Source organism: Erpetoichthys calabaricus, chromosome 5 (assembly GCF_900747795.2).
Source record: "Erpetoichthys calabaricus chromosome 5, fErpCal1.3, whole genome shotgun sequence".
In the NCBI taxonomy this organism is placed as follows: domain Eukaryota; kingdom Metazoa; phylum Chordata; class Cladistia; order Polypteriformes; family Polypteridae; genus Erpetoichthys; species Erpetoichthys calabaricus.
Window position 1 is genome coordinate 195,153,730 of NC_041398.2, and position 14,341 is coordinate 195,168,070.

Sequence of the window (14,341 nt, forward strand, 5' to 3'; positions counted from 1 at the left end):
AGCAACATGAAATCCTGCAGCATTTTACTGAGGCAGAGAAGTGGTGTGCTGAGAACATTTCTGTGTTCAGGGGGCACATCTCACTCCCTTCATTACTGTCAATGGACAAAGACGACATTGAGGAGGCCCTTCAGAAATTTGATTTCCTATCTGAATTTCCAGAAGAAGAGGAGAGGGAATATGTTGTTAGACCCTTCATCATCCTTTTTTTCACATATGGAAAACATGCATTTGTTTTTAGATAATGTGAGAGGAAAAAGGAAAATGACTGTGTTTTGTAAGAAAATGTAACATAAACATACATACTTTTTTGTAAACCAACTTCATCTTTACAGTCCATTGTCTCAGATCTGCACTTCTTAGTGTTATGTATTAAAGTAATGTTTTATAAAGCAGGGCAAGGCACTTTTTATTTTTAAAGCACAATTACAACAGCCAGAACTGAACCAAATTGCAGTACAAGAAAGGGTAAAAGAAGCAGTTCAAATATACTGTATGTATACAGCACAAAACTGCAAGCATAACCAACCATTACATAAAAGGTAAACCCACAACCATACATACTGTACATATTTATAATCATGAATGTACATGAGCCAACATATTCAAACAATGTGAACCTCTTGCAGGGTCAAATGGCATCAAGAACAAATAAGACTTTAATGATGACTTAAAAATGGCCTGTGTTATAGCAGACCTAATATAATAAGGCGAGCCATTCCAGAGAAAAGGAGCAGCCACCACAAACACCCGATTCCTCCTTTGCTTCAGCTCAACCTTGGCACAACTAACAGCATCTGGCTAGTATACCGTAGGGCTCTTATTGGCACATACAAGTGAAGAAGTTCCGAGAGGCAAGATGGGGCTGATCCATTCAAACATTTGAAAACAAGAAATAGAATTTTAAAGTCAATTCTGAAACAGACCAGAATCCAATGAAGCAAGGTCAGTATTGGTGAAATATGGCCACACTTACGAGAGCCATTCAATAAGCAAACAGCAAAGTTGTGGAATAGTTGAAGGTAGTGCTGGACGGTATACCGGTTCATACCAAAAAAACGTTTTTTATTTTTGTTATGATATGGATTTTTCTTATACCGGAACACCAGTTTAAATAGCCTAAACAACATTCGGAACGTGGCGCAGCGGAAAACTGTTTAAGGGGGACCTTTTTCACTGGTGCACCGCAAAATACGCATCCAACAGAGTACATGTGTTAGTGGAGGTATTGAGCGGTGAAAATGGACAGGGAACATTCTGAAACTGAAGCTGTAGCAGACGATAAAGTTGAACATGATAACACAGAAGAACTTTTGACGAAAAAAGGTGCTGTGTCTGTTATCTGTAGATACTTTGGTTTTAAAAGGTCGGATGTGGAGCATTATGTTCAAATGTATGAATTCTGTTTCTATACTACTGGATAATACTGCAAGCCAAGTTGTACTTGTTTTAATTTTTTTTCAATACTGTGTAATGTATCTGTTTACTGTGTAATACTGTGATGGTGCCGGTCCCCTACAGACTCCCTCTTCCCACATGGGAGTCTGTTGAACCAACACCAACGATAGTTATGACCGAGATGAGCTGAGAAATCTCATTGAAGCCAGGGGATGTTGGAAAGTGCTCAAGTGCTTTTGTTAAAAACAGTCAAAGTAAAACCAAAAGTGTCCGTTGGACAGTGTTCAGAAAAATACAGTACCCAAATAAATAGCAAATCCATAAAGCCAGTGAAATGTAGGGATACAATCCATAATAAATATATCCATTAAAATGCAGTCTCTCTCCTCGCCAGATCGCAGCACACCACCTTCTGTCTCCACACCTCACCCTTCACTGGCGTTGCTGACGGAGCCTTTGCAGCACGAACTGCTTTCTGCCAACCCCTGTTTTGGCTGCCGCCACACTGCGCAGCCAGACCGTCCGAGGTCGGCATACCTCCCGTCTTCATTCATGCTCACTCAGTCACTCCTCAGATCCATTTGGAGGTCTTACATTTCGCTTGCCCCACTCCACACGCTTACTCAGTGGGGTGAACCAGTCCCTAGATCGCCTAAGCCTGCACTCCCTCACGGAGCCCCAGCTTGTGCTGCCTTCTCCTTCCTGGTGTCTGGATCGTCTCCCATGACTGCCTTTTCCCTTCTTTAACCTCTGTGTGTTCTATCTTTTCTTTTTTCCTTCCCCCATCCAGCCGGCCCATAAATATACGTCTCCGTCCGTGGGCTCAGCGCCTTATTCACACGCCACACTAAGCCGACGAAGCAATTGAGAATGATCAGATGCGACTCGCCCCAATCACCTCATCAACTCCCTGCGGTCGAGCAATCGCGAACTGGATTTAAAAACGGACCATTTTTTTTGTTTTGTTTTTTTTGACCCACTAAACAACAAATAGTATTATAATGGTATTATACTATATATAATATATAGCTTAGCTTGAAGCAAGGTCTATATTAATGCAATTTGCCTTAATGACGGTTCAGTTGGTAAAGATGTCATCTCCAAGCTGCACTTGTTTTATTTTAGTTTGGTGAATACTGTGTAATGTACCTGGGCTTGAAGTTTTGATGTAATAGTATTATTACTGGAAGTTGCACTATTATTTATTTTATTGTTATTATTTATTAGTTTATATATTATGCAGTTTAATGATGGTGAAGTTGTTTAAAAAGTCACTTTAACATGTCAGTGGACAGAGATTGTTAACATTAACAAAGTGTAGTTGGTTTACAAAAAATATTTGTGATATAGAATTTTGGTCATACCGCCCAGCACTAGTTGAAGGTGTTGTAACAGGGCCTGACCAACACCTACATAAAAAGAACTGCAATAGTCCAAATGAGATGTTATGAAAGCTTGGATGGCCTTTTCAAGATCACTGAAAGAAAGGAAAGCCTTTACCTTAAAGTCTCAGCTGGAAAAAGCTTCATTTAACCTCACAATTTATCTGTTTGTCAAGTTGGAATGAGCTGTCGAAGATCATGCCTGGACTCCTAACTGAAGATTTATGATACGTATATGGCAAGGGGTCCAAGAGCAACATCAGAGACACTCAAACTTTCTTAACTTTTGGACACCATGATCACAGTTTTATTATAATTTAGTTTAAGAAGATGCACTGCCATCCAGGTTTTAATATCATTCAAGCACGCATGGAAGGTCTGTATTTTCTCGCTTTGATATTATTGGCAAATAGATTTGAGTGTCTTCAGCACAGAGAAGCCATACTTGTTAACAATGGAGCCTAAAGGTAACATGCATATCAAAAAGATAGCTGGTCCAAGGATGGAACCCACAAGTAAGACAAGCTACAGAGGATGAGAACTCACCCAAATGAATAGAAAAGCTCCTATTTCTTAGATAAGATTTAAACCATTTAAGGGCATTACCTTGGATGCCTACATACTGTTCAAGGCAGGATATAAGAATTGTAAGATCCACAATATCAAAAGCTGAGGTAAGATCTAGCAGTACAAGAATGGCAGAATCACCAGTATTAGTAGTTGGGAAGAGGTCATCATAAACCTTTAATAAGGATGTTTCAGTGCTGTAAGAACATCTGTATCTGGATTGGAATTTTTCAAGAATACTATTTTCATCCAGAAATGTTTGAGTTAGGACAACATTTTTCTAAGACTTTAGATAAAAAAGGCAGTTTAGAAATTGGCCTGAAATTTGACACATTAGAGGGTCCTTATTTTGATTTTTTAATACGTTTCTGCACCACAGTGTGTTTCAAGGCAGCAGGAACACAACCAGAAATCAAGCTGGCATTTATTAAGGTAACAATACTTGTTTTGACAGAATCAAAAAAAACCTTAACTAATCGAGAGGGGACACTGTTGAGGGGGCAATTTGTAGGATTCAGGCGTGGCACCAAATCAGACAATAGAGACGATGACACACGCAGGCTGAAAGTAGTCAAAGACAGCTGAACACACTATGGGAAGAGGTGAATGGATGCTTCTCCGTCTGCGACCTGCAGCCGGATACAATTGGTTTTTGTGGGTGTGTGCGTGGGTGTGTCTTGAAAAAAAAACTCGTCCAGCACAGAGCTGGTTACTGCAGGTATTACGGGATTGAACTCAATTCTGACTGTTATTAACTTAACTAGTTAAAAAATGTTTGGCAATAAATGAAAAATAATCCCTTAACCCGAAGAAGCTATTCTTCTGTCATACGTGCCAATCATTATTACTGAGACCCTTCTCCGTGCGTGCCGCGAAATACAAGAGATCCGGTAGGACTACTCACAAATTAGTTACGTTGACCTTAATATGGCATATAAAATGAATTCATTAAAATACAACCTACCATACTAATACTTCCCCTGACAAACCGTTATATACCTGAAATATTGACCTCATACGTTTCTCGATTTAAAAACGTTTGGATTGCATTGTCTTTTCAGCGACTTAAACCCTTCGCGGAACATAGAACTACATGGGCCACGCCCCATTAAAAACTGTTTGACCAATTGGCATTAAAAGATCTGCGGTCTCGTAGAGAGGTAATTCGTCTGAACGCCCGATATTAACTTTCTAGACCCATAACTCTGATTTCATTATAGCTTTTATTCGAAAACAATTTAGAAGTGCAAAACAATTAACCTTTTGGTTTAAACGGTGAATCTACAACATGTTGTCTTCCATAAGTGAAAAAACAATCAAAATGCACTACCACTGACGCCAGAAACTACAACGACTCGAGAGTCGAGACACAGGCTGTGTCCTCGAGGGTGTGTGCGGCTATCGCGGACCAGCATGCACAGCGGCAGTAAAGACTCTTCCGCATAAGTTCCATCGCTGTACTTCCCTTTTTAACGTTTCAGATAGTAGGTAAAAAGGAAGTTTTAATGTCTTAATTTTACAACTCACTTGGTGCATTTTTCAGTGGTCGATTATCACTGTACAAAATGTCTAAACCACCACCCAAGCCAGCTAAACCTGGTAAGTGTGCATTATTTTTAAAAGTTTTGCAATAAATGGTCTTTAAGTCGCGTTTTGTGTCGTAGAAATATACTACTTAAAAAAAGTGTCTTTTTCACGTAAGTATGCCGAAACCGAATCAATCAAAGGACACATTCCTTTTTGATGTTATTCAGTGTGAAAATGTAGGTGCCGAATTGAGACTTAAAGATAAGTTTAGTTTGACACCAGGCATTCAAAAATCAAGGAAGATGAAGTTGTATTTGCCAATTGCTAGCTAATATGGGTGACGTTCTCTAACGAAAACGCATGAATGAAGTCATTGTCAAAGCATATAAAGCTTTACTGTACTTGCTCTCTTGGTCTTAAATTGCAACGTACACATGAATTCATCAGGATTTTTAAAATGCACACAACGCGGCTTAACTGCAGATTCATTTTATAATATTGTTCGCATGTATTAATAATACTTTATAATACAGTCCCAAGTGAGTTAATTTGTTTTGCGTGGTAAATGAGTACAGGCTGAATAACTGCGCAGGGTTGCCAGTGCTCAGTAGTCTTCGACTCTTTACATTGTCTCATCTCATGGAGTTAACTAGTAATGTAACTTGGATTTCCGGAAAGACGAACCAGCATGTTTTCTTATTTATACGCTAATGGAAACGATTGATTTACGTGAAATCCCATATCTATGACCATTGCTTGTGTCCAGCCTACTGGCCTTTTCTCGTAAAGTATGCATGCATGTATGTACATCTATACTGGATGTCGTGGCTTTCTTTTTCAATGCATCTAAAACTCACTAGTATGTTAAATTGCTGAAAGTGCCAAAAAGCAGAATATTTACGTATACAGTGGACCGTGAAATAGTTTTAAAGGATCAAGTTTGGTATTTTATAAATCGACAAATTTTTCACTTTTATAATATACGTTAATTCCGTATGGGTATGATTTTATAAGTTGAAAAATAACACCATACCTGATCTTGTGGTTTAAATTAACACATAAGGGACAGTGACTAAAATTTGAAAATAAATGCCTTCAAATTTAATGAAAAGATTCACTTTAAATCCAAGAATGTTTTTGAGTATTGATAATCTTCTTTGGGATAAATATTTTTGTGAGACTCAGGGATTGAAAAGATGACTGGCTATGTCTTTTTTGTCATTGCCTGTCTACCTCTTTTACCTCTTCTGGGGCATGGTTTCCTGTATCTTTTTTTTGTACTGCAATGTTGCAGTTTACCATTGTTCTTTTAAGATTGATATGAGCACTTACGGTAAGATTTTATTTCAGCATTTACAAAAAATAAGCTGTAATTTTATACCCTTTCACATACAGACCCATGCACACTCCCACTCATACTAGTTACAACTTGCCAGTTCATTAACCTTTATGTCTTTGGTGTTGTGGGAGGAAACCCCTGCAAAACCACATGGATAATGGCCAGATAAGGGATTCAAACCCAAGTCGCAGGATCTATGAAGCCGCAGCACTAGGGACTGCAATAATGTCCTGCATAAGAGAAAACCTATCTACACAGGTTTTAATTTGCTAGTAGCTATATTTTCATTGTATTTTCTATATAGTTCTGTTTTTCACCCTGTTTCTCTTTCACCTTCAGTCCACTAACTCGGCAGGAGTACATTTGGAACTGAAGTAGGAGCAGAAACAGGTGATCAAGACACACTTTTTCCTTTCTTTATTATTTTATTTGAAGAAAATAACATACAATCAGATCAAACTTGTACAACAAGGAAAATAACATTACATACAATCAAGTCAAACTTGTACAACACATGAATTCGTAGTCAAACTAGGAAAAAAAAGATTTAAAAAAAATCAGAAAGTTGAAAAAAGAAAACTCAATCAAAAAAGAGATAAAATCTAACAAAACAGAATTCAACCCTTACTCAAGAGAACGAAAGGAGAGCCAACAGCTTGGGCAAAAATAAAAAAAAAAAACATAAATAAAAACAAGGAATGTCCTTTTCCCCTGATATACAGTAATCCCTCCTCCATCGCAGGGGTTGCATTCCAGAACCCCCCGCGAAAGGTGAAAATCCGCGAAGTAGAAACCATATGTTCATATGGTTATTTTTATATATTTTAAGCCCTTATAAACTCTCCCACACTATTATAAACATTTCCTGCACAATTATACAGCATAAACCCTTTGTATTCTCTTAGATATTAGGTAAGATTCGTTGAAATTATGTATGTAAACACAGTTTATATACAGTAAAACCTAAATATTATTTTAAAGATATCGAGCGTCTCCGATATCACATATGTTACAGCTATTACGACAGACAGGCCACCAGCAATAAATATGTACAATGCAAGAAAAATTGTATACAGTAAAATGTGTGTACAGTGACACTAAATTATGTACATGTAAGAAGTTCTGTATGTAGATAATTAATTATGGTTACTCACCAACAATGACACGACGACTTGTCCGATAACGATGAGTTTAATTTTACTGCACAACAAAGGAGAGCGTTACAGCTCTTCTAAAGGAGCCTCTTCAGGCTACTGTGTAGCACCGCCGTTGTTCTTCTTCCAGCACTCTTCAATCCAAATCCCTAAAGCAGATTCCATCCAGACTACTGCCTTATCACGTCCACTTGCAACTCGTTTTGCGCCCTGGTTAAAGGACACTGTGGCCGTAGATCTTATATGCTTTTCCTCCTTTTTAAATAAAAAGAATCGTGGACTCATTGATGCTGTAATGGTGTCCTGCAGCGGTGTAGCTGTTCCCTTCCTTCAACATATCCAAAACTTTTACCTTTTCTGCAATCATTTGCATCTTCTGCTGGCGCTTGGACACGGCCCCTGAAGCAGTAGCAGGAGCACATTAATGCTGAATGAGTGAGATGAGACTTCCTGGTTAATGCAGCACTCTGTCGCTGAGCCAATCAGCAGCACACAGGAACTTAACTGCGTGCTCTGATTGGGTAGCTTCTCAGCCATCCGCCAATAGCATCTCTTGTATGAAATCAACTGGGCAAACCAACTGAGGAAGCAAGTACCAGAAGTAAAAAGACCCATTGTCCGCAGAAACCCGCGTAGCAGCAAAAAATCCGTGTTATATATTTAGATATGCTTACATATAAAATCCGCAATAGAGTGAAGCCGCGAAAGTTGAAGCGCGATATAGCGAGGGATTACTGTACTCTAAAATTTCATTAATTAAATTTCACTATATTTTAAAAATGTTTTAAACAGATTCTATAAGCAAGAATTAGATTTTTTCCTGTTTCAAATAGTACAGAACATCAGTTACCCACTGACTTATAAAAGGTGAGTTGGAATTCTTCCAGTTGAGCAATTCTGCATGCTAGTAGTATGATATAGGCAAATAGTCAATTTGACCTTCTCCACTTTAAGCCCATCTGAGAATACACCCAACATAGTTAATGGGGTTGGAGTGATTGTGACACCAAGTCTGCCTAATAGGCATTCAAAGATTTTTGTCCAAAATGATGTTAATTTGGTACCCTCCCAAACATGTGGCCCAGTGAGGGTGGAGCTAAACTACACTCACAGGTTGGATTTTGCGCTAGATGCATTTTGTTCAATTTTAAATTAGATAAACATGATTGATTGAAAGATTCCAAATTGAACGATTGAATGCTTTATGCCTATGTACAGTGCTATGAAAAAGTATTTGCCCCTTCCTGATTTCTTATTTTTTTGCATGTTTGTCACACAAATGTTTCAGATAATCAAACAAATTTAAATATTAGACAAAGATAACCCAAGTAAACACAAAAGGCAGTTTTTAAGTGATGATCTTATTTATTAAGGAAAAAGAACTATCCAAACCTACGTACAGATAAATCAGGAAGGGGGCAAATATTTTTTCATAGCACTGTAGCTAGAGTGTGGGGTGGTTGGGGCAGGGGGTTTCTTTAAAAATAATAGATAAGAAGTAACTTGCTGCCTTTTTCATCTGCCCTTCCCCAAAGCACATTTTTTCTTTTCCTCTTATGCTGCAAGTAGTTGTCCTTCCAAAAGTGAGCACTGCAAACTTAAGTCTTTTTCCATATCCTGGATACATGCAATTTTGAAGCATTTGGGTAAATAAGCAGTGTTATGATAAACAGTGTCAGATACGGGACTGATTTGTTTCTGTTTTACTTCCTTACCTGTGTTTAAAATTATACCCCAACAGTCGCTGTAATTTGAAAATTATCCTTACCTTTGTAGATATCGTACCAATAATCTGAGCTTTAAATTTATCACTGCCAGTTTCCTTTTGTTGTCTTAAACATAAATCAGAAACACAAAAGGCATGATTTCTGAAACTGAAGTCATTTGCTTCTTCAATGTGGATGCATTCAGTAAGTTGAGGCACTCCCCACCACCCCCACATTTTTAATGTTGCCATGTAGACCCCATTTTAAATTGCTGGTACATTATTTTTAAAATTTACAAAAAAAATTCATTTAAGAACACTGTTTCCTGTGGCATATTAATGCGTACCTGATTTTGAAGAAATACCAAACTTGACCTTTTTAAGACGTTTTTTCAATATGTACCCAGACTAGTTGATGAGTTAAATATTGTTATTCTTAGCTGATGATAATCGGTGAATTGAGTATAATATTGATTGGACGTTTTATAAATATGTTAAAAACCTATTAAGACTTTAGAAAGCACTGTTCAGTATGAACATGTTAATCAAAGTAGCAATGGGAGCTTTTAATGAGAAAACTTAATAGGATAATTGTTAAGAGAAAATATTTTCCAATTACTGTACAAGCATAAAGCTGTTTAGTGGTTGCCTCAGACTACAGACACTACCTCTCAGATGCTCGAGCTTTTCTGCTACTGGGATTGGTGGAGGAATTGTATGTGTGCGTGTGCACGTTCACATGCACTGATGTATGCCCAGATTTGTAAAGAAGTTTTTGTGTGTTATCAGTGATGGGGAATGCAAGTTTCAGTCTTTTACAGTGTCGCCTTATGGGGAAATAATCTACTGCAAAACATCAGTACATCAGAGTGAGTGGATATGTGGAAAGCTGCTGAAAACAAAATAAATTATTTTTTCAGTTAACATTGCCCTGTATGGAATGTTAACTTATTGCTAAGGGGTTTTCAGGGGTGCAAAATTACAGTAATCTGGCTAAGATCCATGTGTGTAGCAGAGAGGAGGGAAAAGTGACAGATTTACATTGACAAGTAAAGAAAACACTAAAATAGGAGTGGGCATTACGGTCCAATATCTACATCATATTGTAAATATGCCTTTCAGTCCGCGGCACCAAGCCTATGAAATAGCCTGCCTTGTGGTCTGCACGTAGCCGAGTCTGTTGATTATTTTATAAAACAACTGAAAACATTTATTTTTAAACAAGCTTTTAATTATTGCTGAATAGTTAGTTCCAGTTTGTTTATTTATTGTTTTTATTGGTTTATGTTTTAACTGTTGTATTTCTACTGTATTTGCTGTTCAGTGCTCTGTGACCTTTTGTCTGTGAAGGGATCTGTACTGGCAGTCGGAAGGTTGCCGGTTCGAATCCCGTAAAAATGCCAAAAAGGGACTCTGCTCTGTTGGGCCCTTGAGCAAGGCCCTTAACCTGCAATCGCTAAGCGCTTTGAGTAGTGAGAAAAACGCTATATAAATGCAAAGAATTATTATTATGAAGTGCGCAATATACAATGCATCCGGAAAGTATTCACAGCGCATCACTTTTCCACATTTTGTTATGTTACAGCCTTATTCCAAAATGGATTAAATTCATTTTTTTCCTCAGAATTCTACACACAACACCCCATAATGACAACGTGAAAAAAGTTTACTTGAGGTTTTTGCAAATTTATTAAAAATAAAAAAACTGAGAAATCACATGTACATAAGTATTCTGAGTCTTTCCCGTGAAGCTCAAAATTGAGCTCAGGTGCATCCTGTTTCCCCTGATCATCCTTGAGATGTTTCTGCAGCTTAATAGTGACCCAGAATCTGTCCTGAGAGTACATTGACACACACCTCCAATTTAGAGTAACAAATTAATTTTTTTGTAAGTTTTTGGATTTGGAAGAAAGGTTAGAGTACCTGAAGAAAAAGCCATACAGACTAAAGAAGAGCAAATGAAGTACAGTATACACAGATTCAACCTCTGTTTACAGGAGCCCACTGCTAAGCACTGTGCCACCTTATTTTACATTTTACTTGTTGTACTGACAAGTATTAATGGCTTGCAAGGAATTTTTCTTGTACCTTAAAGACTACTCTTTGTTCAAGTCTGTTCATGCCACCACTTAATTTCATAACATTTGGCCATCTGTCTTTGTATTTGTGCTTCTTCTTATTGAACAGTAAGCAAACCTTGAAAACATATTTTTCCCCTCTCCAAAAGTAATTCAAGATGTCTTGCATTGCTTGATTTTTTTCATTCATTTTAAAATTTCTTTTTAATTGTGAACAATTAAAACATTTTGATTCTGTCTAATTTTAAGTTCTAGGGTTCCAGTTTTTATTACTTACAGTTTGTTCTTTAGTATTTTTTGTATTATTTAGGTTCATTCGGGCTCTTCCAGCAAATTAGTGCTTTTAATAATAAACCCATCATCTTAAAACATTTAACATTTTTATTAAAGCCAGTCTAATGGTTCAAATCCTAATATGATGTCTTTACTTTTCTGTGTTGTCTTTTAAGAAGCAGTTTTAATTGTAATTTGAAGCTAATTTTTCAAAACAGAAAAAAGTGCTTATTGCCTGTTATGGTCAGAATACATTAGATAGGCAATAGGTATACTGATGGTATATCCCTAAAGACTGTTTAAAATCTAAAGTTAATTTAATATTGAGTTTACTTAATCCAGTAAAGGGTTGTAGGAGTTCTGTAGCAGCTTTGTGTATGAGGCAAGGTGGCACAACCCTTTGATAGAGACATTCAGAGTGTCAGGACACCTTCAGACAAATCCCACATATTTGGATGTCAGCGAGTTTCAAAATAAACATGCTACCTATGCAAAAAGTCTCCTTCAGATGTGAGTCCTAACAACTGATGGCCCAAGATGGTGGTTCTTCCTGTTATATAGCAGCTGGGCTGGAAGAGGCGGATCCAGGTGGACGGACACCGGAAGAGACCACTTTGCAAGGGAGCTGTCCATCGTTTGCTGAGGGAGAAAAAAAAGAGAATGTTATCACACCGTGCCATCTCTTGCAGTGGTGATGAATTACCATCAGCAAAGCCCTCACATGCATGTCGTTGTATACTCTGTGTGTGTGTGTGTGTGTATGTATGTATATACAGTGGTGTGAAAAACTATTTGCCCCCTTCCTGATTTCTTATTCTTTTGCATGTTTGTCACACAAAATGTTTCTGATCATCAAACACATTTAACCATTAGTCAAATATAACACAAGTAAACACAAAATGCAGTTTTTAAATGATGGTTTTTATTATTTAGGGAGAAAAAAAAATCCAAACCTATATGGCCCTGTGTGAAAAAGTAATTGCCCCCTGAACCTAATAACTGGTTGGGCCACCCTTAGCAGCAATAACTGCAATCAAGCGTTTGCGATAACTTGCAATGAGTCTTTTACAGCGCTCTGGAGGAATTTTGGCCCACTCATCTTTGCAAAATTGTTGTAATTCAGCTTTATTTGAGGGTTTTCTAGCATGAACTGCCTTTTTAAGGTCATGCCATAGCATCTCAATTGGATTCAGGTCAGGACTTTGACTAGGCCACTCCAAAGTCTTGATTTTGTTTTTCTTCAGCCATTCAGAGGTGGACTTGCTGGTGTGTTTTGGGTCATTGTCCTGTTGCAGCACCCAAGATCGCTTCAGCTTGAGTTGATGAACAGATGGCCGGACATTCTCCTTCAGGATTTTTTGGTAGACAGTAGAATTCATGGTTCCATCTATCACAGCAAGCCTTCCAGGTCCTGAACCAGCAAAACAACCCCAGACCATCACACTACCACCACCATATTTTACTGTTGGTATGATGTTCTTTTTCTGAAATGCTGTGTTCCTTTTACACCAGATGTAACGGGACATTTGCCTTCCAAAAAGTTCAACTTTTGACTCATCAGTCCACAAGGTATTTTCCCAAAAGTCTTGGCAATCATTGAGATGTTTCTTAGCAAAATTGAGACGAGCCCTAATGTTCTTTTTGCTTAACAGTGGTTTGTGTCTTGGAAATCTGCCATGCAGGCTGTTTTTGCCCAGTCTCTTTCTTATGGTGGAGTCGTGAACACTGACCTTAATTGAGGCAAGTGAGGCCTGCAGTTCTTTAGACGTTGTCCTGGGGTCTTTTGTGACCTCTCGGATAAGTCGTCTCTGCGCTCTTGGGGTAATTTTGGTCGGCCGGCCACTCCTGGGAAGGTTCACCACTGTTCCATGTTTTTGCCATTTGTGGATAATGGCTCTCACTGTGGTTCTCTGGAGTCCCAAAGCTTTAGAAATGGCTTTATAACCTTTACCAGACTGATAGATCTCAATTACGTCTGTTCTCATTTGTTCCTGAATTTCTTTGGATCTTGGCATGATGTCTATCTTTTGAGGTGCTTTTGGTCTACTTCTCTGTGTCAGGCAGCTCCTATTTAAGTGATTTCTTGATTGAAACAGGTGTGGCAGTAATCAGGCCTGGGGGTGGCTACGGAAATTGAACTCAGGTGTGATACACCACAGTTAGGTTATTTTTTTAACAAGGGGGCAATTACTTTTTCACACACGGCCATGTAGGTTTGGATTTTTTTTCTCCCTAAATAATAAACACCATCATTTAAAAACTGCATTTTGTGTTTACTTGTGTTATATTTGACTAATGGTTAAATGTGTTTGATGATCAGAAACATTTTGTGTGACAAACATGCAAAAGAATAAGAAATCAGGAAGGGGGCAAATAGTTTTTCACACCACTGTATATATATATATATATATATAATATGAGAGAGAGAGAAATATGTATTAGGCCTGGGAATGCATTTTCATTTAATTTTTTTTAAGAAACAATAATACAATAAAAAGAATTATGTACACGTCCAGTACTGTTTTTTCTATAGTTTCTTTAAAAATTTTGAAAAATAAAATTTTCATTCAGTGGTTTCAGATATTGGATTATGTGGCACATAACACCTTGCCACATGTGAATAAGTGGTAAAGGTGTTTCATTTCCTTGATTTGTACATATCGACAGGTGCAGGGGAGAGGGAGAAAATGGAGTTGAGAGGGGTAGTTCTGGAGCAAAGCTAGAGAAAACCTACACTTTTTTTCCCCTTTTGTGTTTCTGTAAGAAGATTATGTAAATGTCATATCACATAACTGCTAAACTGTCAGTCTTTAAGCTAGATAGCAGCTACAGACAAGTTTTTTAGCATGCTAGGAGAAAAGGTGTAAAGCATTGTTTTCCAACCTTTTTTTTCTGTGGTGGCTCACTTTTTATGATCC

General features: G+C 37.8%; 2 protein-coding genes across 3 annotated transcripts in view; one reads left to right on the forward strand and one right to left on the reverse strand.

Moving 5' to 3' along the window:
* The window catches only part of LOC114652143 (nicotinamide riboside kinase 1-like), a 71,764-nt gene extending 67,207 nt beyond the window's left edge, over nt 1-4,557 (reverse strand). The window contains exon 1 of one of the 2 annotated variants that reach the window (XM_051928461.1): nt 4,153-4,557. In XM_051928461.1, coding sequence (XP_051784421.1) covers nt 4,153-4,189 — 37 coding nt within the window. In that variant the 5' untranslated portion in view covers nt 4,190-4,557. The remainder of the gene's footprint in view (nt 1-4,152) is intronic. The other variant, XM_028802359.2, reaches the window with a different exon arrangement.
* Nucleotides 4,558-4,733: 176 nt separating this feature from the next.
* Nucleotides 4,734-14,341, forward strand: part of ostf1 (osteoclast stimulating factor 1) — a 92,521-nt gene continuing 82,913 nt past the window's right edge. The window contains exon 1 of the mRNA XM_028802362.2: nt 4,734-4,946. Coding sequence (XP_028658195.1) covers nt 4,913-4,946 — 34 coding nt within the window. The 5' untranslated portion in view covers nt 4,734-4,912. The remainder of the gene's footprint in view (nt 4,947-14,341) is intronic.